General features: G+C 42.4%; 1 protein-coding gene across 11 annotated transcripts in view; it reads left to right on the top strand.

The window, feature by feature from the left end:
- Positions 1-27,105, top strand: part of osbpl8 (oxysterol binding protein-like 8) — a 432,009-nt gene that overhangs the window by 285,581 nt on the left and 119,323 nt on the right. For all 11 annotated transcript variants that reach the window (XM_043708784.2, XM_087996947.1, XM_043708789.2 and 8 more), the window contains 2 exons: positions 23,453-23,637; positions 26,038-26,119. In XM_043708784.2, coding sequence (XP_043564719.1) covers positions 23,453-23,637; positions 26,038-26,119 — 267 coding nt within the window. The remainder of the gene's footprint in view (positions 1-23,452; positions 23,638-26,037; positions 26,120-27,105) is intronic.

Genomic DNA, 27,105 nt, shown 5'->3' with positions numbered 1-27,105 from the left:
GCAGACCCTTCGGTCCAACTCGTCCATGCAACCACATAGCCTAACCTAATTTTGTCCTATTTGCCAGCACTTGGCCCATATCCCTCTAAACCGTTCTTATTCATATTCCCATCCAGGTGCCTTTTAAATGCTGTAATTGTACCAGCCTCCACCACTTCCTCTGGCAACTCATTCCATACACGCACTACCCTCTGTATGAAAAGGTTATCCCTTAGATATCTTTTATATCTTCCCCTCTCACCCAAACCTATGCCCCCTCTTTCTGGACTCGCCCAAGCCAGCGAAAAGATCTTCTCCATTTATCCTATCCATGCCCCTCATGATTTTATAAACCTCTATAAGGTCACCCCTCCGCCTCTGACGCTCCAGGGAAAACAGCCCCAGCCTATTCAGCCTCTCCCTATAGCTCAAATCCTCCAATCTTGGCAACATCCTTGTAAACCTTTCCTGAACCCTTTCAAGTTTCACAACATCCTTCCAATAGGAAGGAGACCAGAATTGCACGCAATATTTCAAAAGTGGCCTAACCAATGTCCTGTACAGTGGCAATGTGACCTCCCAACTCCTGTACTCCGTACTCTGACTAATAAAGGAAAACATAGCAAATGTTGTCTTCACTATCCTATCTACTTGTGACTCTACTTTCAAAGAACTATGAACCTGGACTCCTAAGTTCTCTTTGTTCAGCAACACACCCCAGGACCTTAGCATGAAGTGTATAAGTCCTTCTCTGAATTGCTTTCCCAAAATGCAGCACCTCGCATTTATTTAAATTAAACTCCATCTGCTACTCCTCAGCCATTGGCCTATTTGATCAAAATCCTGTTGTACTCTGAGGTAACCTTGTTCGCTGTCCACAACATCTCCAATTTTGGTGTCATCTGCAGACTTATTAAGTATACCTCCTATGTTCACATCCAAATCATTTATGTAAATGGCAAAAAGCAGTGGACCCAGCACTGGTCCTTGTGGCGCACCACTGGTCACAGGCCTCCAGTCTGAAAAGCAACCCTCCACCACCACCCTCTGTCTTCTACCTTCAAGCCAGTTCTGTATCCAAATGGCTAGTTCTACCTCTATTCGATGAGATCTAACCTTGCTAACCAGTCTCCCATGAGGAACCTTCTCCAAATCCTTACTGAAGTCCATATAGATCACGTCTACCGCTCTGCCCTCATCAATTCTCTTTGTTACTTCAATAAACTCAATCAAGTTTGTGAGACATGATTTAGAACATAGAACATAGAACATAGAAGAATACAGCGCAGTACAGGCCCTTCGGCCCTCGATGTTGCGCCGATCCAAGCCCACCTAACCTACACTAGCCCACTATCCTCCATATGCCTATCCAATGCCCGCTTAAATGCCCATAATGAGGGAGAGTCCACCACTGCTACTGGCAGGGCATTCCATGAACTCACGACTCGCTGAGTAAAGAACCTACCCCTAACATCTGTCCTATACTAGAGAAAAGAAGGTTTAGGGGTGACTTGATTGAGGTGTACAAGATGATTAGGGGGTTAGATAGGGTCGACAGTATGAACCTTTTCCCGCGTATTGAGTCGGGTATTACAAGGGGGCATAGCTTTAAATTAAGGGGGGGTAGATATAGGACTGATGTTAGGGGTAGGTTCTTCACTCAGCGAGTCGTTAGTTCATGGAATGCCCTGCCAGTAACAGTGGTGGACTCTCCCTCTTTATGGGCATTTAAGAGGGCATTGGATAGGTATATGGAGGATAGTGGGTTAGTGTAGTTTAGGTGGGCTTGGATCGGCGCAACATCGAGGGCCCAAGGGCCTGTACTGCGCTGTATTCTTCTATGTTCTATGTTCTATGTTCTATGTTCTATATACCTACCCCCCCTTAATTTAAAGCTATGCCCCCTTGTAATAGCTGATTTCCCACGAACAAAGCCATGTTGACTATCCCTAATCTGTCCTTGCCTTTCCAAATACATGTAAATCCTGTCCCTCAGGATTCCCTCCAACAACTTGCCCACCACAGATGTCAGGTTCACCGGTCTGGAGTTCCCTGGCTTTTCTTGAATAGTGAAATCATCTTAGCCAACCTCCAGTCAACCAACACCTCACCTGTAACTGTGATGAAATATCTCATCAAGGGGTCCAGCAATCACTTGTTTTTAGATTACTTACAGTGTGGAAACAGACCCTTCGGCCCAACAAGTCCACACCGACCCTCCAAAGAGCAACCCACCCAGACCCATTCCCCTACACTTATCCCTTCACCTAACACTACGGGCAATTTCGCATGGCCAATTCACCTAACCTGCACATTTTTTGGACTGTGGACCCGGAGGAAACCCACGCAGACATGGGAAGAATGTGCAAGCTCCACACAGACAGTCGCCTGAGGCAGGAATTGAACCCAAGTCTCTGGCGCTGTGAGGCAGCAGTGCTACCACTGTGCCACCATGCCGCCCACTTCCTTCCCTTCTCACAGAGTTCTAAGGTACACCCATTCAGGTCCTGTCAATTTGTCCACTTTTATGTGTTTCAAGACATCCAGCACTTCCTTCTCTGTAATTTGGACATTTTGCAAGATGTCAGCATCTATTTTCTCACATTCTATATCTTCCATGTTCTCCTCCTCAGTAGACACTGATGCAAAATATTCATTTAGTATGTCCTCCATCTCCTGTGGCTCCACACAAAGGCTGCCTTGCTGATCTTTGAGGGGCCCTATTCTTTCCCTAGTTACCCTTTTGTCCACAATGTATTTATATAAACCCTTTGGATTCTTCTTAACTCTATTTGCCAAAGCTATCTCATGTCTCCTTTTTGCTCTCCTGCTTTCCCTCTTAAGTATGTTCCTACTGCCTTTATAGTCTTCTAAGGATTCTTTTGATCTCTCCTGTCTATACCTGACATATGTTTCCTTATTTTTCTTTACAAAACCTCAATTTCTCGAGTGATCTAGCTTTCCCAATCAGCCTTTCCTTTTACCTTAACAGGAATATACTGTCTGTGGAATCTTATCTCATTTTTGAGGGCTTCCCATTTTCCAGTGTCCCTTTACCTGTGAACATATGCCCCCACTCTGCTTTTGAAAGTTCTTATTTAATATCATCAAAATTAGGCTTCCTCCAATTTAGAACTTCAACTTTTAGGTACGGTCCATCCTTCTCATCACTATTTTAAAAATAATAGAATTATGGTTGCTGGCCCCAAAGTACTCCCCCACTGACACTTCAGCCACCTGCCCTGCCTTGTTTCCAGAGTCGGTCAATATTTGCACCTTCTCTAGTAGGTACATCCACAGACTGAATCAGAAAATGTTCTTGCACACACTTAACAAATTCCACTCCATCTAAACCCTCAATACTGTGGCAGTCCCAATCTATGTTTGGAAATGTAAAATCCCCCACCATAACCACCCTGTCAATCTTACTGGCAACTTAAATCTTACAAATTTGTTTCTAATTTCCATCTGACTATTAGGGGGTCTATATTACAACCCCAATAAGGTGATCATCCCTTTCTTATTTCTCAGTTCCACCCAAATAACTTCCCTGGATGTATTCCCAGGAATGTCCTCCCTAAATACAGCAGTAATGCTATCCCTTATCAAAAATGCCACTCCCCCTCTTCTCTTGCCCCCCTTTCCATCCTTCCTATAGCATTTGTATCCTGGAACATTAAGCTGCCAGTCTTGTCCATCACTGAGTCATGTTTCTTTAATTGCTGTGATATCCCAGTCCCATGTTCCTAACCATGCCCGGAGTTCATCTGCCTTCCCTGTTATGCCTCTTGCATTGAAATAAATGCCAGTTTAATCTATCAGTCCTACATTGTTCTCTGCTTTGTTTCTGTCTGCCCTATCTCTTTGACTCACTCCTTTTCCCAACTGTACCAGTCTCAGATTGATCTCTTTGCTCACTATTTCTCTGTGTCCCACCCCCTCCCCCCACCTTATTAGTTTAAAATCCTCCTGAGCTGCTCTAGCAAATCTCCCTGCCAGTATATTAGTTCCATTGCAATTCAGGTGCAATCCTTCATTCATGTACAGGTCATTTCTACCACAGAAGAGATTCCAATGATCCAAAAATGTGAATCCTTTTCCCCAGCACCAGCTCCTCAGCCATGCATTCATCCGCTCTATCGTCTTATTCCTACACTCACGAGCTCGTAGCACCGGGAGTAATCCAGATGTTTCTACCCTCAAGGACCTCCTTTCTAAATTCCTGCCTAACTTTCTATATTCTCCCTTCAGAATCTCATCCTTTCCCCCCCCCCAAGTCATTAGTTCCAATGTGTACAATGTCCTTCTGCTGGACCCTCTCCCCTTTGAGAACATTCTGCACCTTCTCTGAGACACCCTTGATCCTGGCACCAAGGAGGCAACACACCATTCTGATTTTTCACTGCTGGCCATAGAAACTTCTGTCTGTGCCTCTGACTAGAGAATCCTCTATCACAATTTATTGCTTGGAACCCGATGTACCCCTCATTTCTTCGGAGCCAATCTTGATAACAGAAACTTGGCTGTTCATGCTACGCTCCCCTGAGAGTCCAGAACCCACTACATCTTCCAAAACAGCATACTTGTTTGAACTGGGGATAGCTACAGAAGACTCCTGCACTATCTGCCTACCACTCCTACCTTTCCAAGAGTTAACCCATCTACCTGACTGTATCTGCGGCTTTTCTCCTTTCCTATATCTGCCATCCATCACACCCTTCTTACAACACTGGTTAACCCCCCGCTGATTTAAACCTGCAACATAAAAAAGATTACCCCGTATGGTAATCTGTGAAATTTCGGGAAGCCAAGAACTATCCCAAAGGTCACTATTTAAAGTAAAAATTAAAGTAAAAATTGCCAACACTAAGCTTAGAGTCTTTTTTTTCTCCACTGTTGAATATTTCTGTTGATGAACGTTCAACTTTCTGGAAAAATACCCCATGGGTCATTCTATACCCTCATCATCCTCCTGCAGGAGCACCGCACCGGCACCTGTATAGAACAAAGACAAAGGAAATTTACAGCCGAGGAACAGGCCGTCCAAGCCTGAGCCAATCAAAGTCTACTGTCTAAACTTGTCACCCAATTCCTAAGCATCTGTATCCCTCTGCTCTCCACCTACTTATGCATCTGTCCAAACGCATCTTAAATGAATCTACCGTGCCTGCGTCTACTACCTCTGCTGGCAACGCGTTCCAGACACCCACCACACTCTGTGTAAAGTACTTGCCGCGTGTATCCCTCTTAAACTTTTCACCTCTCACCTGGAAAGCATGGCCTCTCGTTATTGAGTCCTTCACCCTGGGAAAAAGCTTATCGCTATCTACCCTGTCTATACCCTTCATGATTTTGTAAACCTCAATCAGGTCCCCCCCATCACTTTTTTTCTAATGAAAGCAAACCTAACCGACTCAACCTCTCTTTATAGCTAGCACCTTCCATACCAGGCAACATCCTCGTAAACTTTCTCTGCACCCTCTCCAAAGCGTCCACACCCTTTTGGTAATGTGGCAACCAGAACTGTACACAGTATTCTAAATGCAGCTGAACCAATGTCGTGTACAATTTTAATATGACCTGCCAGCTCTCATACTCAGTACTCCGTCCAATGAAGGCAAGCATACCATCTGCCTTCTTGACCACTCTATCCACCTGTGCAGCAACCTTCAGGGTACAATGGACCCACACTCCCAGATCTCTCTGCCCATCAACTTTTCCCAAGGCTCTTCCGTTTATTGTATAATTCGCTCTAGAATTAGACTTGTCTAAATGCATCACCTCACATTTGTCTGGATTGAACTCCATCTGCCACTTTTCTGCCCAACTCTCCAGTCTATCTATAGTCTCCTGTATTCTTTGACAGTCCCTTATGCATTCTGCCACTCCACCAATCTTCGTGTCATCTGCAAACTTGCTGATCATACCAGCAGTGCCCTCTTCCAGATCATTTATGTATATCACAAACAACAAGTGGCCCCAGCACTAATCCCTGTGGAATACCACTGGTCACCTTTCTCCATTTCGAGAAACTCCCTTCAACTACTACTTTGCCTCCTGTCGCTCAACCAGTTCTTTATCCACCTCGCCAGAACACCCTGCATACCATATGACTTCATTTTCTCTATTAGTTTACCGTGGGGAAACTTATCAATCGCCTTACTAAAGTCCATCTATATGACATCAACAGCCCTTCCTTCATCTACCAACTTGGTCACTTCCTCAAAGAACTCTATTAAGTTGGTAAGGCACGATCTCCCCCAAACAAAACCCTGTTGCCTATCACTGATAAGCCCATTCTTTTCTCAATATAAATAGATCCTATCCCTCAGGACCTTCTCCAGCAACTTTCCCACCACTGACATCAGGCTCACTGGTCTGTGGTTACCTGGAATATCCCTACTACCCTTCTTGTACAGTCCTCTGACACCTCACCTGTATTTAAGGATGCCACAAAAATATCTGTCAGGGCCCCAGCTATTTCCTCTCTCGCCTCTCTCAGCAACCTGGGATAGATCCCACCTGGTCCTGGGGATTTGTCCACCTTAATAACCTCTAGTCTACCCAACACATCTTCCCTACTTATGCCAACGTGATCCAGACTAATCAAACTTCTATCTCTGATCTCAACACTCATCATGTCCCTCTCCTCAGTGAACACTGATGCAAAGTAATCATTCAGAATCTCACCCATTCTCTCAGGTTCTACACACACAGCCTTCCTTCCTTATCCTTTAGTGGACCAATCCTTTCTCTAGTTACCCGCTTGCTTCTTATGGCTTTGGGATTTTCCTTAATTCTGCGAGCTAAAGCAATTTCATTATCCCTTTTAGCCCGCTTTATTAGTCGGCTTAAGACTAGTCCTACTCTTCCGATATTCCTCCAGGTCCCATTCTGTTCTTAGCTGCCTGGACCCTATGTATGCTTTCCTTTTCCTCTTGGCTAGTCGTACGATTTCTCCTGTCATCCACAGTTCATGAATCTTGTCTTTCCTCTCCTTTGCCTTCAACGGGATATAAGGAGAAAGTGAGGACTGCAGATGCTGGAGATCAGAGCTGAAAATGTGTTGCTTGATAAGCGCAGCAGGTCAGGCAGCATCCAAGGAGCAGGAGAATCGACGTTTCTGGCATGAAGAAGGGCTCATGCCTGAAACATCGATTCTCCTGCTCCTTGGATTCTGCATGACCTGCTGCGCTTTTCCAGCAACACATTTTCAGCTTCAACGGGACATGCCTATCCTGCACTATCTTTAACCTATCTTTGAAAGCCTCCCACATATCAAATGTGGACTTCCCTTCAAATAGCTGTGTCCAGTTCACATTTCCCAGCTCCTGCTTAATTTTGATATAATTGGCCTTGGCCCAGTTTAGTACTCTTCCCTTAGGATCACTTTTTCATCTTTGTCTATGAGTATTGTAATATTTTCAGAATTGTGGTCACTGTTCCCAAAGAAATCCCCCACCACATCTTCTACCACCATGTCCTGGCTCATTCCCCAGTACCAGGTCCAATATGGCCCCTTCCCTTGTCGAACTATTGACATACTGCTCTAGAAATCTCTCCTGTACGCTTCTTACAACTTCTACCCCATCCAGACATCTGGCGCGAAGTGTATCCCAGTCAATGTTGGGAAAATTAAAATCTCCCATCACCACTACCCTATTGCCTCTACATCTTTCCATAGTTGTTTACCGATTTGTTCTTCTACCTCATGCTCACTGTTGGGAGGCCTATAATACAGCCCCAACAATGTAACTGCACCCTTCTTATTTTTCAGCTCTACCCATAACGCCTCATTGCTCAAGCCCTTCACATCGTGATATCGTCCCTGACCAGCAATGCAACTCCACCCCCACTTTTACTTCCCTCCCTGACCTGTTGAAGCATCTATATCCTGGAACATTTAGTTGTCAATCATGCCCTTCCTTCATCCAAGTCTCTGTGATTGGAATAACGTCATACTCCCAGGCACCAATCCAAACCCTAAGTTCATCTGCCTTACATACTATACTCCTTGCATTTAAGTAGATGCATTTCAGGTCACCAGTTCTTTTGCGTTCATCTGAGGTCTGCCAACTCTTCCCCTTAGTAATGCTATCTTCATGATTCTTACAGTCTCCAGTTTGGCATCAATAGCCACCTTGAAAGGCTTGTTGTACTCAGGTGTGGCTAATACTGGCGCAGTGATTAACACAGTTTTTAGGCTGTCCACTGAGACGTCTTGCCCTTTTTTAATATGGTGAGTGGAGCAGCCACACTGCTAAAGTTTGGCAGAAACTTTCAGTAAAATTCACTCAATCCCTGGAAGCATAGTACTGCTTTCTTCATCGACAGTGTGGGAAATTCCCCAATTATTTTCATTTTTGCATCCCATGGGACCATTTGTCTAGGTCCATTAACAGGGCCAGGACGGTGACTTGGCAAATTCACCTTTAGCTAGGTTTACCACCAAGCCTGCCTTCTGAAATCAATTAAACAATTCTGATAAATGCTGTAAATGTTCCTTCCATGAGTGACTAAAAATCACCAGGTCATCAATGTAAACAATACTATTGGGTGACCCAGCAATGACCTTATTAGCCAATCTCTGAAATGTGGCTGGAACGTTTTTCATACCAAATGGCATGACTTTGAACTGATATACTCCATTTGGCATTACGAAAGCTGAAATTGCCTTTGCTCTCTCTGACAGAGGTACTTGCCAGTAGCCTTTGAGCAAGTCCAACTTAGAAATGTAAGTTGCTTGTCCCACTTTTTCGACACAGTCCTCCAGCTGTGGAATTGGATATGCATCAGTCCTTATAACGGTGTTGACTTTGCGGTAGTCCACTCGTAACCATTAGGTACCATCTGGCTTTGGCGCCATGACTATAGGTGAGTGCCAGTCACTGTAACTCACTTCGATTATGTCACTTGGAACATGCATTCTATCTCCTTCTGAACTTGTGCCAACTTTGGAGAGTTATGCCTATAAGGCTGTTGGTTAATCGGAACAGCATCTCCTATCTGTACGTCATGCATAATATCTCCCAATGTGATAGTAATAACTCTTGCAGGTCACTTCGATTCGCTTGTGGAATGTTACTCAATACTTTATCCCAATTTTTGATAACTTGCTCATTGTCCAATTTGTTTTGAGGAATGTCCAATTCAGAATCCTCTGAACTTGGTTCTTCCTTCTGTGCTGTAATCATTAACACCTTCTCCTCTTGCTTTCCTTCCCTGTCAAAATACCTTCTGAGCATATTCACATGACCCACTCTGTGAGATTTCTTTCTGTATGGAGTCCTTATCAAGTAGTTCACCTCACTCAATTGCCTCTTGATTTGATAAGGTCCATTAAAGCTGCTTTTTAAGGCTCACCTGTTACTGGAAGTAACACCAATACCTTTTCCCCAATTGCTTCCTGTTTCATTGTAAGCTGTGATACTTTTAAATGCTGTCTAGCCAACTCTCCAGCTCTATTTAATCGTTCTCTAAAATTTGACACATAGTCCAAATGGGTGGTCTCTGAATTCTAACTTATCAATTTCTCCATAATCAATTTTAATGGTCCTTTTATTTCTTGCCCAAAAATTAATTCAAACTGACTGAATTTGGTTGATTCATTAGATGCATCTCTGATCGCAAAAAGTACAAACTGAACTCACTTATCCCAATTATCTGGATAATCCTGACCATAAGCCCTCAACTTGGTCTTTAGTGTTTGATGCCATCTCTCTAGTGCCCCCTGTGATTCAGGATGGTATGCAGTAGATTTGAATTGCTTTATTCCCAAGTTATCCATAACCACCTCAAATATTTTGGATGTGAAGTTTGATCCTTGATCTGACTAGATCTCTATTGGTAGTCTGTATCTATTTTAAAAAATTTAAGTATTCTTTTACAGCCCTTTTAACTGTGATGTTGTGTCATGGGATTGCCTCTGTAAATCTAGTCAACACATCCATTATTGTGAATAAATACTTATTCCTACTTTTTATTTGAGTTAGGGGACCTACAAAATCAATTAAAACTTTTGTGAAAGGTTCCCAAAATACTGGAATAGGTATTAACGGTGCAAGTTTTATTGCTGCCTGTGGTTTTTCGATTAGCTGACATGTATGACACATCTGGAAAATTCAACTACATCCTTGTGTAGCCCAGCACAGTAAAAATGTCTTTGTATTTTAGCCTGTGTTTTCCTCACTCCGAAATGACCTCCTCCAAGTGGTAGCTCATGCGCCACTCACAGCACCTCCTTAGTGATGCGAATACCTCACTAGTCCTACCTATGAGCTTTGTTTGCATCAACAAAACCCACATTGCCACTGGCCACTGCATTTGTTTAGTCACTTTTTCAAATGAAATGAAAAAAGCTTCCACATCCTTCTCATCAAATTTAGGCAATGCTTGAACACACTTAACCAGTTTCCCATTGGGCTTTCGCCCACCATGGATTTGCTGATCCCCACTCTCTTCCTCACTAGACTTGCCTTCAGCCTTCATCTTTAACTTTTTAATCTGACTTTCCTTTTTAAATGTCAGTTTCTGAAGTTCAAAAGCTCTCCCTTTTTCTTTCTTTTCTCCTAAAGCCTCTCATTCTTTTTCTTTCTCTTCTGCTTTTAACCATAACTCAAACTGTTTCATTTCTGCTGCCCTTTCCTTATCTCTCTAACTCTAACTTAAGCTTCTTCATTTGCAATTGAATTTTTGCTACCTCTCCAGATTCTGATGGTTTCTCCAACAAGTTTAAATGCTGTAATTATTTCTCCTTTCCTCACAGAAACAGGCAGTCCCAATTCCAGCTTGTCTGCTAATTCCTGCAGATGGTCTTATTCACCTTCTGAAAAACTTCAATAGTCACTGCATCCACTTCGAGAAAACTTGTGGTGACTGAAAGAGCCATTGCTATCCCAAACTTTGTCTACCCAACCAAACCAACAGCCAAAATATAGACACTAGCTCCGACCAGTCGCTGCTTAAAATCCTGTGAAGAGTCCCCAATCTGTTATGGACGAGGCCAGACCACTCAACATTCTTGAGCAGGCAACCCAGATCATAACTTTGCAATTTGTTTCGCTAAGTGTTTAGTGAAAATTATGAGGAGTAAACTCACTAGGTTGACTACCATGTTTTAAAACAGAAATTTATTCACAAAGTTACACAATGAAACATAAAGGACAGAATAAAGAACCCCTACCGAACTGTCTATCCAAACTAGACTTAATTCTGCTGTTCCAAAAATAGACAATAGGTGCAGGAATAGGCCATTCTGCACTTCGAGCCAGCGTCACCATTCATTACGGTCATGACTGATCATCCTCAATCAATATCCTGTTCCTGCCTTATCCCCATAACCCCTGATATCACTATCCTTAAGAGCTCTATCCAAATCTTTCTTGAAAGTATCCAGAGACTTGGCCTCCATAGCCTTCTGGGGCAGAGAATTCCATACACCACTACTCTCTGGGTGAAGACGTTTCTCCTTAACTCTGTTCTAAGTGGCTTACCCATTATTTTTAAACTGTGTCCTCTGGTTTGGGATTCACCCATCAGCGGAAACATGCTTCCTGCCTCCTGAGTGTCCAATCCTTAAAATCTTATACGTCTCAATCAGATCCCCTCTCAGCCTTCTAAACTCAAGCGTATACCAGCCCAATCGCTCCAATCTTTCAGCGTAAGATAGTCCCGCCGTTCCTGGAATTGACCTTGTGAACCTACGCTGCACTCCCTCAATAGCCAGAATGTCTTTCCCCAAATTTGGAGACCAAAACTGCGCACGATATTCCAGGTGCGGTCTCACCAGGGCCCTGTACAGCTGCAGAAGGACCTCTTTGCTTCTATACTCAATTCCTCTTGTTATGAAGGCCAGCATGCTATTAGCTTTCTTCCCTGCCTGCTGTACCTGCATGCTTGCTTTCATTGACTGATCTACAAGAACACCTAGATCTCGTTGTACTGCCCCTTTACCTAACTTGACTCCATTTAGGTAGTAATTTGCCTTCCTGTTCTTGCCACCAAAGTGGATAACCACACTTTATCCACATTAAGCTGCATCTGCCACGCATCCGTCCTCTCACCTAGCCTGTCCAGGTCACCCTGTATTCTCCTGACATCCTCCTTACATTTCATCCTGCCACCCAGCTTTGTGTCATCAGCAAATTTGTTAATATTAATACCTTTTAATACTTCTTTTAATACCTTCATCTATATCATTAATGTACATTGTAAAAAGCTACGGTCCCAGCACTGATCCCTGCGGCACACCACTGGTCACCGCCTGCCATTCCAAAAGGGAGCCGTTTATCACTACTTTTTGTTTCCTGTCAGCCAACCACTTTTCAATCCATGTCAGTGTTTTGCCCCTAATACCATGTGCCCTAATTTTGCTCACTAACCTCCTATGTGGGACTTTATCAAAGTCTTTCTGAAAGACCAGATATTCTACATCCACTGGATCTCCCTTGTCTATCTTCAGAGTTACATGCTCAAAAAATTCCATAAGATTAGTCAAGCACGATTTACCCTTCATAAATCCATGCTGACTCTGACCTATCCTGTTACTGCTATCCAGATGTGTCGTAATTTCGTCCTTTATAATTAACTCCAGCATTTTTCCCACCACTGAGATCAGGCTAACTGGTCTATAATTCTCTGTTTTCTCTCTCCTTTCTTAAAAAGTGGGACAACATTAGCCACCCTCCAATCTGCAGGAACTGATCCTGAATCTATAGAACATTGGAAAATGATCACCAATGCATCCACGATTTCTAGAGCCACCTCCTTCAGTACCCTAGGATGCAGACCATCAGATCCTGGGGACTTATCAGCCTTCAGACCTAACAGTCTCTCCAGCACCATTTCCTGCCTAATATAAATTCCCTTCAGTTCAGGTCCTTCAGCCACTTTACATCTGAGAGATTGCTCATGTCTTCCCCAGTGAAGACAGATCTGAAATACCAATTCAACTCTTCTACCATTTTCTTTGTTCCCTATAATAAATTCACCCATTTCTGTTTTCAAGGGCCCAGTTTTAGTCTTAACCTTTTACTAGTCTTAGCCTTTACTATCCTCCTTTATATTTTTGGCCAGTTTGCCGACGTATCTTATTTTTTTCTTTGCATATTTCCTTTTTAGTAATCCTCTGTTGTTCTTTAAAAGCTTCCCAGTCCTCCAATTTCCCACTCATCTTTGCTATGTTATACTTTTTCCCTTTTGTCTTTATATGGTCCTTAATTTCCCTCGTCAGCCACGGCCACCCCTGCCTCCCCTTAGGATCTTTCTTCCTTTTTGGAATGAACTAATCCTGCACCTTCTGCATTATACCCAGAAATACCTGCCATTGTTGTTCCACTGCCAACCCTGCTCGGGTATTGCACCATTGAACTTTGGCCAGTTCCTCCCTCATAGCTCCATAGTTCCCCTTATTCAACTGAAATATTGTCACTACCGATTCTACCCCCTCCCTTTCAAACTTCAGATTAAAGCTTATTGTATTGTCATCACGACCTCCTAATGGCTCCTTTACTTAGAGGTCCCTGATCAAATCCGGTTCGTTGCACAACACCAGATCCAGAATTGCTTTCCCTATTGCTATACACAAAAGTCTCACTAAGCAAGCCCCCTTAAAACACAGTTTAAAAAAAAGGAATAAAGGATTACAGATGGCTTAAAGTTAGAAGGGCAGAAAGAGAGAGAGCTGTTCACACAGTCCACTGCTGAACTTCCAACTAGTTCTGGACTGAACTGCTCAGCTAGAGAGCTGACCCATTCCATTATACAGGTCATTTCTAAAACATGACCACTTTGGCCTGAAGTCTCATCTGTTTATATATAAACAAAAAGACCTCTCAATCCCCTTTAATCTCTGTACCAAACTTGTCTATTTGGAGCCTGGCTCGTTTACAACCCCTCTGAGAAGCATGAAGGACACCGTATCCTTGAGAAAATGAACAGCTTTTAGAAAAAAGGGACCAGCTTTATGACAAAGTATAACAGAGAATAATTAGCTAACAACTACTTACAACTCCATTCTCCATCCTACCTTTTACCTTCCCCTTCTACAATAATAGTCCGATAAAACCCCCCAATTAAGATTTACCAAAAATTCAAATTTCGAAACCAGCCAGCTGTCAAATCTTCTCTTTGAATCTTCTCCTGTCTTCTCTTCTTCTTAAGGATAATGTTTCACAAGTCGCTGATAGATAAAGGTACCTTTAAGAGAGCTATTCTGTGGACAGCCTGCATGTGTTGGTGGCTTGGCAGTTCTCTCTCAACTGTTCAGCTTTTCCCAGTCTTAAACCCTTAAAGCATCAGATTGTGTCATTGGCTTTTGAGATTGTCAATATTCTCAATTTAAACTTGATTGGATTTTGGTACTGTTGGGGTATAATTTAAACTGATTGGCCGAATTTGAATTTGTTTTGTCGTCTCCAGGCAACCCAGCTAATCTAGCTTTCGACCAAGTGTTACATTATAACCTTATTCAGAACACTTGGTGCTGTGTTAGATAGTTCTGCTAGCTTTTAACTCTCTTAAGGTACAGTACCCCTTGCACCTTCATAACACCTCCCCCCTTTTAAAAAAAAAGAACCATCATAATGAAAAGATGGCTTCAGTTTTTCCTAACCTTTAAACTTATTACCCTAACATACAAATAACTTTAATATAAGTTCACCTTAACTTTTGCCTGTATACCTATACCTGTGTGTGTATATATTATATATATAATTTTTTAAAAATTAAGTAAATACAAATCTTATCTAAACTTTATCAGTTAAATCCACGAGTATGCATCTGCGATTACACTCTTACGACCCGCAACATGTACGATTTTTAAATTAAAAGTCTGTAACATAAGACTCCAACGAAATAGTCACATATTCTTGTCTTTAAAGCGACCTAAGAATGTAAGCGGATTGTGATTCGTGTACACAACCATTTCTGACACATTGTTTGTGACATGCAAGTTGAAATGTGGAAGGTCAGTACCAAACTCAATAGTTCCTTTTTGATTGTGGAGTATTTACTCTGGTGGATGTTGATCTTCTTCGAAAAGTAACCAATTGGCAGTTCAATCCCATCCTCATCTTCATGTAGAGTACAGCTCCAACCCCTATGTCACTAGCATTGATGGCAGACTTTTAAAAGATTTTAAAACTGGTTTGGTGTTTAACATGGATTTCAAATGGTCGAATGACTCCTGGCATTGTTCTGTCCACCGAAACTTTGTGTTCTTCTTCAGCAAATCAGTTAACAGTGACACTACACTGCTGAAGTTTGGAACAAACTTCTGATAGAATCCACTGAGATTCGAAGCACCTCTTTCTTCGAGGGTGGGCGTGGAAATTCCTCGATGGATTTGACCCTTGGTCTGACTGAATCTCTCTGGATGTCCCACAGAGTGAGGAATCAAATGCAAACGAGGTGGATTTTAATGAGCCTCAAAATAGATTAAAAAATGAAGAAGTCCTTGAGGAGTGGGAGAGGTCAGTAAGCTGTCTCAGGCACATAGAACTCAGTTGGAAGATTTGTTATTGCAGTATAAGGACATATATAAGAATGAGATGGGGAGGACTAATGCTATTTTACATGAAGTCAGTGTGGGGAATACTGCTCCGATAAGGCAACACTCCTATCGGTCTTAGCGTTCCGTGGGGTTAACCTTCCATGACCCATTGTTACATCCCAAGAACATCACCTCTGCTTTTGCGATTTCAGTTTTGTTTAATTTTATCACCAGTTTTGCTTCTCATAGTCATTCAAAGAGCTCTGTCAACTGTACCATGTGATCTTTCTGGGACTTACTAAAGATCACTATATCGTCCAAATAGACTGCACAGTTTGTTAACCCAGCCACAACTCTGATAATGAGTCTATGGAATGTGGTGGGTGTGTTCTTCATTCTAAAGGGCATCATTTTGACCTGATATAAACCATTTGGAGTTACAAACATTGAAATATCTTTTGCCTGTCAAAGGTACCTGTCAGTAACCACGAATTAAGTCCAACTTAGTGATGTAACTGGTTTGTTCTGTTGTCTCGATACAGTCCTCCAATCGAGGAATTAGATATGAGTCCGATTTTGTAATCGTGTTGACCTTCCAATAATCCAAGCAGAGTCGTTGAGTCCCGTTGGGTTTGGGAACTAAGACGATCGGCGAAGTCCATTCATTCTGGCTTGGTTCGATGATACCCTCATCGAGCATGGCCTCCACCTCCATCTGGACATGCCTGGCTTTGAAAGGATTAAGCCGATAGGAGTGTTGCCTTATCGGAGCAGTATTCCCCACACCGACTTCATGTAAAATAGCATTAGTCCTCCCCATCTCATTCTTATATATGTCCTTATACTGCAATAACAAATCTTCCAACTGAGTTCTATGTGCCTGAGACAGCTTACTGACCTCTCCCACTCCTCAAGGACTTCTTCATTTTTTAATCTATTTTGAGGCTCATCAAAATCCACCTCGTTTGCATTTGATTCCTCACTCTGTGGGACAGTAATTAACACCTGTTTCTCCAGTTCTTTCAACATGTTCACGACATACCCAACACTTTTCTTTTCTGGCATCTTTACTAGATAGTTCACCTAACTCAACCTTTTCTCAATTTGATAGGGACCACTAAAGCTGGCTTTGAAGGGATCTCCTATCACTGGTAACAGTACTAACATGTCATTCCCTCGGGAAAACTTCCGAGTCTCAGAGCTTTTCTCTGCCACTTACTTCATTCTATAGTGTGCCTTTTTTAGGTGCTGCTTAGTAGCTTATCTACTCAATTTAATCTCTCCCTCACTTCTCATACGTAATCTAAGTTTGAGATCTCCAACTTTGGACCTGTCAAATTATCTTTAATTGATTTCAAAGGACCTCTCACTTCATGCCTGAATATTAACTTGAAGGGAGTGAATTGAGTAGATTTGTTTGGGGCATCCCTACTGGCAAACAATACAAATGGGGTTACTTTTATCCCAATCATTTGGGTAATTCTGGCAGTATTTGAAGAACCTTTCATGTGGGTCATAATTGATTGTGTATTTTCCCTCCTGAGAACTAAATGTTGGAACAAGGTCTGATGCCATCTTTCTAAAGTTCCCTGGGATTCAGGATGATATGCACTGGATTTAAAGTTCTGTGCACCTAAGCTGTCGATAACCACCTTAAACAGCCTAGCAGTACAATTTGACCCTTGGTCTGACTGAATCTCTCTGGATAGCCCATACTGTGTGAAGAAAGCTACAAAGTCCTCTACCACCTTTTTTGCTTTGATACTCCGTAAAGGAATTGCCTCCAGAAATCTGGTAGGCACATCCATTATGGTTAACAAGTACTGGTTCCCACATTTAGTTCTCAGGGGGGAAAATACACAATCAATTATGACCCACATGAAAGGTTCTTCAAATGCAGAAAAGGTGCTGGTTTTATTACTGCCTGTGGCTTAGCTACCATTTGGCATGTATCACATGTTTGGCAAAAGTTAACCACACCCTTGTACATTCCAGGCCAATGAAAATGACTTTGTACCTTAGCCTGAGTCTTTCATATCCCTAGGTGACCTCCTACAGGTAGTTCATGTGTTATCCATAACACCCCTGTCTGTATGCTACCGGCAACACAATCCGGTGCACTTCGGCCCATTTCTCCTCTGCACTAACCTGTCTTGGTCTCTGTTTGTATTAGGATTCTATCTTTCAAATAATAACCTTTTGGAATATTCTCTGCCTCCTTTTTTGAATAGGCATCCACACATATATCTTTGATCATCTTGAATTGCAGTTGCAAGTCTCTTCACCTTTCAGGACCAAATACTTCTGTCTGACCCTCTGCCTGTTCAGGTTTTTCCTGCACAATTACATCAAACAGGGTGTCTGCTAACCAACCCTCAACTCCTTCATCTTTCTCTTTACTTTTCACTTCATGCTGTGACTTATGATAGTAGGATCTGGTTACCACACAGTCTGGGAAAATACAGGGATATTTCTGTTTAACTCCTCAGTTTTTTGGTCTTCCTTGGGCTTCTGCACAACAAGGAGTGTCACTCTCACCTTGGATCCTGCCAAATCATTCACAAGAACAAACTGAATTCGTAGAACTGAAACTCTGTCAATCACTCCCATTGTAACTTCTCCAGTCTTAAGTTGGCACTCCAACCTGATCTTACATAGGGGAATGCTAAATTTCTGTCCATCTATCCCACATATTACCACACTCTCTGGTAACAGATCAGAAAGAGTACATATTCGCTCATCCCTTATTATCAGCGATTGGTTAGATCCAGTATCTCTCGAAATTGTAACTTCTTGTTCTTCTCTCCCTGTCCTTCCTAGTAAATTTTACCCACAGAGGCGAATTCTTTGTAGAGAGCAGGTACTAATTCCATACCCAGCCCCTGCCTAGCCTGTGCACTGCCCTGCACCACCTTGGCTCTTCTTGGGGGTCTCCTTTACTACCTTCACTAATGCCACTGGCTTAGCTTCTTTTACCACAGCGCTTTCTTAACAACCAGCACTGTCTCTTTACGTGTCCCACCTTCTGGCAGTGAAAACACCTTTTCCCAGTGCCCTTCTGAAACCACCAGCACTGTAATTTTCTGTGTCCCACTCCATTACAGTGAAAACACCTGAGGCCTTTCGCTTCCTTTTCACCCTCTTGAGCTTCTTTAACACATAACCTCTTACCAGTGTTCTCTACTCATTCTTTCATATTGTATGATCTCTTCTTCTCTCAACTTCTATCCCTCATAGGTCGAGATTCTGGCCGGAAGCACTGACATGTAATCATCTGGTAATTCTAGTGTCCTTTCTCCACTGCCTGAACTTTCTGTTCCTCTGTTGAATTTTCTCTTTGTGTCTTCCCATATCATCTTTTCTTCTTCTTAGGGCTTATTTTTCACAAGTCGCTAATAGATAAAGGTACCTTTAAGAGAGCTATTCTGCGGGCAGTCTGCATGTGTTGGTGGCTTGGCAGTTCTCTCTCAACTGTTCAGTTTTTCCCAGTCTTATACCCCAAAAGCATCGGATCGTGTCACTGGCTTTCAAGATTGTAAGTACACTCAATTTAAACCTGACTGGAATTTGGTATTTTTGATTAGATTAGATTAGATTCCCTACAGTGTGGGAACAGGCCCTTCGGCCCAAAAAATCCACACCGACCCTCCGAAGAATAACCCACCCAGACCCACTCCCCTCTGACTAATGCACCTAACACTACGGGCAATTTAGCATGGCCAATTCACCTGACCTGCACATTTTTGGACTGTGGGAGGAAACCGGAGCACCCGGAGAAAACCCACGCAGACACTGGGAGAACGTGCAAACTCCACACAGACAGTTGCCCGAGGTTGGAATCGAACCTAGGACCCTGGTGCTGTGAGGCAGCAGTGCTAACCACTGAGCCACCATGCCACCCCTTTGGGATATAATTTAAACTGATTGGCCAAATTTGAATTTGTTTTGTCATCTAATCTAGCTGTTCAACCAAATGTTACATTGTAACCTTATTCAGAACACTTGGTGCTGTGTCAGTAATTCTGCTAGCTTTTAACTCTCTTAAAGGTACAGTACCTCTTACACCCTCGAGATCTTGTAAATTCCTTGTTGCCTCTAACTGTTGCTCCAACTGATCCATGGAATATGATAGGATTCACCACCAAAGACACTTCCTGCAGACGTTATCATCAGTAACATGGAAACTCTCCCTAAATCCCCATCTGCAACAGGAAGAGCATATCACTCGAGTAAAGGCCGTTCTTACTCCTTCACAATCTACAGACCCAGAAAATAGCACTGCCCTTTTGCTCTAAAAAAAGTGCTCCAGGTCTACTTAGTACTTATGGTTTATATTTTTAAAACTTATTTGAGAGACAGATCTCAGTAAAACATGTAATCAAGAAAGTACCCACTCTACTCACTACTGTAGACTTACAGCAAGGTTACACTTAAAACTATGCACTTATCTGTTCCTGTGCTGTGAGCTCCTGCTCGAGTGCTACGGGAGTGGGAGACCACCCTCCCCCAGGGCTGTGAAGGGACAATCACTTTGAACTTCTATGTGACTGACTCCTTCCAAAGGATGATGGATGATCTGTGTAGGATTGCATCGTTGCACTCCCACAAATACATCAGGGTAGTGCCTGATGACATCTTCATAAGATCATATCAAGTCATTTTGTTCCCCCATGACAGGGTCAGTGCTACAGACCAGACAGTAGGATTTGGGAACATTCATCTTTCGCCTCAGCATGGGCACTAATTTGAAGGTGTTGCACACACTGAGTGCCCAACACATGACTTTAAAAAAGAAGTGTCTACTGTACTCTGGGCCTACATCTGCCTTTACACTTTTCAGTGCATTCAGAACAGACTGTCTTTAAAGTTATATAACTGGTGATGAATCAAGATTTTTAAAATGTATTTATTGTCATGTGTATTTTGTAACAAAATACAGTAAAGGTTATTGTATAGTGCAGCCACACCAAGTTAAAACACAGAAAAATAAACCAAAACATTGAATATAAAGGCAGAAATGTCAATGTCCCTTCAATGTCCTAACATCCAGCAGACATGGATCCCATGGTTTCAGTCTCAAGCTGACATTGACCGTGTCTACCCTGGATCTTGCTCCAGCTATATTTCAGTTGCATTTCATATCCAGAGATGGTGAGTGTTGGCCAGGAACACAGCTTGTGACAAACACCATTGGCTCCAGGTCGCACATCATTGCCAGGTATTCCACCTCCCCTGCACCAGCTTCCATACCCCTTTACCTTGCACTATGCTGTCTCTTTTCATCCATTTGGAGACTCACTGTATTGAGATTTGCCTCAAACTCCTGCCCTCTGAGCTATGACATTGTACCTCAGTGATGTCCAGACTGATCCTCTGTGCTACCCCTGTGGAAGCCACAGTGTTGGGCCATGCCAATAAATCCTCCCTTCCCATAACCTGCCCTGGCCTCCAACTTACTCCTTGTTACTCTTACCCCAACCCTTAACTTTCTTTGGGATTTACCCTGCTACCACCAGTCCCCATACCTAGCTCTGTTTCACCTCACCATTAACACCATCCCATTTAGCAGTGATGTCCCTTTTGGCTGTACAAATACCATCCACCCCACCCCCAAAAATATTGTCCTCCTGATCTCATACAACCCCTAGACTTGACTGACCAGCCACCGGAAGCTGTCTTTTAGGCCTCTGACTGGCAATTCATAATTCAGGTGAATGCTTGTGTTGGCTCACTGTTGCCCACTCCCCAGACTGTAAGTGGACAGACCTCCTGACTGTGTCTCCCTTGACTAGACTAAGGAATTTCCACTCACCATCCTGTTTTTGATATGACTACTGGTTGAATAAATATGCATTGTGCTTAGCACTGAGGTGGCATATACTGAAGGTGGCACATGTTTCAGTATGCTATTCATAAACAAGTCATTGACGGATATCATAATATTAGATTACATTACAGTGTGGAAACAGGCCCTTCGGCCCAACAAGTCCACACTGACCCGCCGAAGCGCAACCCACTCATACCCCTACATTTACCCCTTACCCAACACTACGGGCAATTTAGCATGGCCAATTCACCTGACCTGCACATCTTTGGACTGTGGGAGGAAACCGGAGCACCCGGAGGAAACCCACGCAGACACAGGGAAAACGTGCAAACTCCACACAGTCAGTCGCCTGAGGCGGGAATTGAACCCGGGTCTCTGGCGCTGTCAGGCAACAGTGCTAACCACTGTGCCACCGTGCCGCCCACGGTGATTATGTGATTAGCGTAAAGTGTATGTATATTAATGTTTTAACAGTTAGTTGGTGAATTCACCATCACATCCTCATCATTCAGTGTGATTCCTAAGCTGATTCAAATGAGGGAATTTACGTACTGGCAACTTTTTCAGATTTATTGAAACACTACTGTCTCCCTCTCTGGGTGACCCTAGACATTGGTAAGAAGGGGTACACTAGGAGCTGAAGCTTTAGCTGAAAGTACAACCCCTCAGAGATTTGATATGGTTCTTGCTCATCAGTACAGCTTTAATGTCATCAACCATTGGCTGCTGTGCTGTCTCGACTTTCGGCTCTCAAATTCCTTGTTGTCAATATTTCTCTTCTATCCTGTTCGTCATTAAGTTGATACTTAAAACTTTATTTTTGTCCAAGCTTTTGGTCATCTGCTCTAATAGCTTTTTCAGACTGAATGTCAAGTTTTGAACACGTGATATAACTTATTGCAGGAGTGTTTCTCATTTTGAATGATTGGTAGCAAACTCTACGCAGTCATTAAGATCAGTGCCACCATGCTTTAAGTAGAGCTTCAGAGCCTTTGGGATGTTTTATTTCCCCTCCCTGGAAGGGTTAGTCTTTCAGAGTTGAGACAACAAGACCTGGAGATGTTATAGTATAATATATTACTTGCTGTTTATAAACAGAGCAAGAGCACAAGTCTCTGTTGTTTCCTTTCTATCAGAAAGATGTTGTGAAACGTGAAAGAGTTCAGAAAAGATTTACAAGTATGTTGCCAGGGTTAGAGGATTTGAGCGACAGGGAGAGGCTGAACAGGCTAGGCCTGTTTACCTGGAGTGTTGGAGGCTGAAGGTGACCTTTATAGAGGTTTACAAAATTATGAGGGGCATGGATAGGGTAAATAGAAAAAGTCTTTTCCCTGTGGTAGGGGAGTCCAGAACGAGAGTGCATAGGTTTAGGGTGAGAGGGGAAAGATATAAAAGAGACCGAAGGGGCAACTTTTTCATGCAGAGGGTGGTACGTGTGTAGAATGAGCTGACAGAGGATGTGGTGGAGGTTTGTACAATTGCAACATTTAAAAGGCTTTGGATGGGTATAGGAATAGAAAGGAATTGGAGGAATATGGGCCGGGTGCTGGCAGGTGGGACTAAATTGGATTGGGGTATCTGGTCGGCTTGGATGGGTTGGACCGAAGGGTCTGTTTCCGTGCTGTACATCTCTGTGACTCTATGATCCTGTTTATGGAGGTTTCCATGTACTGCATCACTGCTATGACTCCACGTGGTTCATGGAATTCACCTGACCAGCATGTTTTCTTCCTGTTTGACATGATGGTGCAGCAGTGAGACCAGAAATTTTGATTCCCTGCATTTCCGAGTTCAACATTTTTCCTTAAATTTATATTTTCCAACTCCTGGATATTTATCTTAAGAGGTAACACACTGCCAGATGGATAAATATAATGTAGACGTTGTAACAGAGTGGTGGGTAGATATAAAGTGTTTGGTATTCTATTGCCTTTCATAGGGCGACATTTAATGTTGATGAAATAACTAGAAGTATAATGCAAATTTCGTAATTCACATCAATTCAATTTAATTTTCAACAACAACAAAAAGTGCTGTTGACATGTTTACTGCGTGCTAAGTAAGTTCCCCAATGTAATTCCATCCCCAGTTAATTGGGGAAATATTTTTGGAAACCTTATTTTCTCTTCTTTCTCCCCATTGCCACAAAAAAAAAGACAGGTGAAGATTCTCAGACAGAAGTCGTATCTGAAGAAAACAAAAGTCTGATATGGACTCTACTGAAACAAGTTCGGCCAGGAATGGACCTCTCTAAAGTAGTGCTGCCTACATTTATCCTGGAGCCGAGGTCGTTCCTAGACAAGTTATCAGACTACTACTATCATGCAGATTTTCTATCACAGTGAGTACTCTCTGCTGACTTGAATATTTTGTTTAATTCCCCAGTTTGTACAGGGGAAAGGTATGATGATTTCCCCTTTCCTCACCTCTCAAATGACCACAACAAAATGCACCTTGAAAGCTTTGTCTCTTGTGACGGATCCAAACAGGAATTTTAAATAAAAAAAGGATAAATCTTATTTTTCCACATGTAAGTGCAACTGACACACACTCATTCACACCAGATGCGTGTGCACATATTAAAAGGTAATTTCTGAATATTTAGCATGCACTTAGTTATCTTGGAGTTTATTTTTTAAAAGTCACTTCTAATTGAGTAGATAGTAGTTGGTGTTGCAGGCGTGAAAGACTCTGTCTCGTGTACTGAAAGAAAATTAAAGTCTGAGGTCTTTTGTGAAAATGTACCCTGGTCCACACCAATCAACCCCAGGCTTCTGGCATTCCAGTCAAAGTTAGCCAGGCTCTTTGTGGTGAAAAACTATCATCTTGCATCTAAAAGAAGTAACCCCCTCTTCTCTGCCTGAGGTGGGTTTTTTTTTTAAAGCATGGTCTTCCTTTCATGCTGATGAGAGATGACTTCCCTCTAGTTTTCTCATCGCAAACTAGTCTGTCATAGGATCTTCCCAGACCTGGACCCCCACCCTCTCCCTGTAATCCCATATTTCCCATGGCTAATACACCTAACCTGCACATCTTTGGAGAGGCTGAACAGGCTGGGGCTGTTTTCCCTGGAGCATCAGAGGCTGAGTGGTGGGACCTTTACAAAGGTTTACAAAATTATGAGGGGCACTGGATAGGGTAAATAGACAAAGTCTTTTCCCTGGGGTGGGGGAGTCCAGAATGAGAGGGCATAGGTTTAGGGTGAGAGGGGAAAGATATAAAAGAGACCTAAGGAGCAACTTTTTCACACAGAGGGTGGTATGTGTGTAGAGGAAATGGTGGAGGTTCGTACAATTGCAACATGTGAGAGGAAACTGGAGTACCATGGGAAGAATCTGCAAACTCCACACAGATAGTTATCCAAGACTGGGGTCAAACCTGGGTCCCTAGCATTGTGAGGCAGTACTAATCACTGAAATACCATGGCACCTTTGAATTAATTAATAAGATACTTCCAAGTATTTCTCATCACAATTTCAATCATGTGACTATATTTTTCATTGTCCACACAGTGGATTGATGGTTTACTAGCTGCTACATGATGAAGAGGATTTGATGCACTCTTTTGGCTTGTCCGAGGATGGATGTGTTGCCCATTCAAAGTGGTGTCCCTCCTTATCTGTATGTAAGGATACTAAGTGAAGAGGGTCATGTCGTTTTGTGGCTAGTTGATGTTCATGTCTCCTGGTGACTACATTGGACTAAACAGGCAGAAAAACTAGCCACCAAGAGACATGAACATCAACTAGCCACAAAAATGACATGACCCCGTCTTACTAGTATCCTTACATACAGATAAGGAGGGGCACCACTTCAACTGGGACAACACATCCATCCGAGGACAAGCCAAACAGAGAATTCCTAGAAGCATGGCATTCCAACCAGAACTCTATCAACAAACAAATAGAGTTAGACCCCATCTACCACAAGCTGAGAAAAAAGAACAGAAATGACATAATCACAGGAAATGACATCATCAACCCAAACATATGAATAAAAAGCAGGAATTATCAGCAGTGCTTTGCCCAGAGGCCAACTGAAGATGTTACCTAACCAAGTGACGAAACGTCTGGAAAAGGAACCTTCCAGCTCAGCGAGCAAACTTACATCCATCCATTAGCTGTCTTTCTCTGAAGAAATGCCATAAAGAGTGGCAAATGTGTTTTACTTTTTGGGACAGTAAGGAAATTAGGAAATTATGAAGATCAGATAGAAAATTGAAGTTAAGGGAAAAAATTCATAATTAACTTAACTGAGTGTCAGAAGAGGGTCAATGAATTTAATGACTTATTCCGGCTACTATTTATTATGTTCTTAGAAATTTAAATCAGCATCTTGAGAAATCTGCCCAGGGTTTTTATGCCCTGTAAGGTTTCATCATACCTTTGGATCATAAATGCTGAGGATAATTGAGTCCTTATAGCCGCAGGTCAGCTGAGCATCACCCTCAGAGTCATGGAATCTACCAAAAGTCTCATATAATTAGACTTTCAGGAAACCTTCTCCATATTCCCATTTTGAGAAGTTTCTGCATTAAATCTGGAAACAAAAACCTTTCTGATGTATAATATTGTGATAGTTACCAGAACTTGACTCTTGTACCCGAAATGTTCCCTTCCAATAACTTGGTCTGGTATAACGAGAATCTGAGAAACTTTAAGAGTCACAGTCAGTTATTTTGTCTAATATTAGTCTCAATCAGATTTGGCATGCATCAAGTCTAAGTATTTGTTTCTCCCAGAGCTGCAGCAGAGGAAAATCCATACAGTCGCTTGAAGAAAGTGACAAGATGGTATTTGTCTGGCTTCTACAAAAAACCAAAGGTTTGTTTTTATCAACTAAATTGCTTCAACTCCTTGGAAGAAAACTGTGTCTGATTAAATCTACCTCTTGTGTTCGATTTGTGAATATTATATATATGAAAAACAAAATGCTTTGAAGTAACATGTAGAGAAAGGAAAGAAATTCATTTAATGCCATTCATGTCATGGCATATTGCAACACCTTCTACCAAAGAATCTAATTGATAAGTAATCACAGTTGCTGTATAGGCTAACATGACATTGTTTACACACTCCACAATCCTACAATTGACAAGTAATCCAGTAATTTGTTCACCTTTGGGCAGTGTAGCAGTGTTGGTAGGTAGTATCATATTGATAAGGACAGTGGGAGAACTTCCTTTAAATGGAACCATGGAAATTTCACCTCTGCCAAAGAGATTTCAGTTAATTTGCTGTTCACAATACGCAGTTCTTAATTAATAATACAGAATTCTCTCAGCACTGCCTAAACAGTTCAACTTAGATTGTGTGCTCAAGTCCAGTGTGGTCTGAGGTGCTTCAATGTCAGAGGGCCACAAATTATGCAGTGATGCCCAATTTGGGTTCTGCCAAGGCCACTCAGCTCCTGACCTCATTACAGCCTTGGTTCAAACATGGACAAAAGATCTGAATTCCAAAGGTGAATTAGAATACAAACTGTCCACTATTTGGAGTCATACCTGGCACATAGGAAGTCAGTTGTGGTTGTTGAAGATCAGTCATCTCAGCTGCAGGACACCTCTGCAGAAATTCCTCAGAGTAATGTCCTAGGCCCAACCATCTTCAGCTGTTTCATCAATAATCTTCCCTCCACTGTAAGATCAAAAGTTGGGATGTTCAAGGATCATTGCACAATTTCGGTACCTTTCATAACTTCTGAGACTCTGAAGTAGTCCAAGTCCAAATGTAACAAGATCTGTACAATATCCAGGCTTAGGCAGACAAGTGGCAAATAAGATTTGCATCACAAAAATGTCAGGCAATGA

The sequence above is a fragment of the Chiloscyllium plagiosum genome, unplaced genomic scaffold (assembly GCF_037043375.1).
Source record: "Chiloscyllium plagiosum isolate Xiang-an unplaced genomic scaffold, Cpla_swu_hap1 HiC_scaffold_19, whole genome shotgun sequence".
In the NCBI taxonomy this organism is placed as follows: Eukaryota; Metazoa; Chordata; class Chondrichthyes; order Orectolobiformes; family Hemiscylliidae; genus Chiloscyllium; species Chiloscyllium plagiosum.
This window is presented reverse-complemented; position numbering and strand designations above follow the sequence as displayed.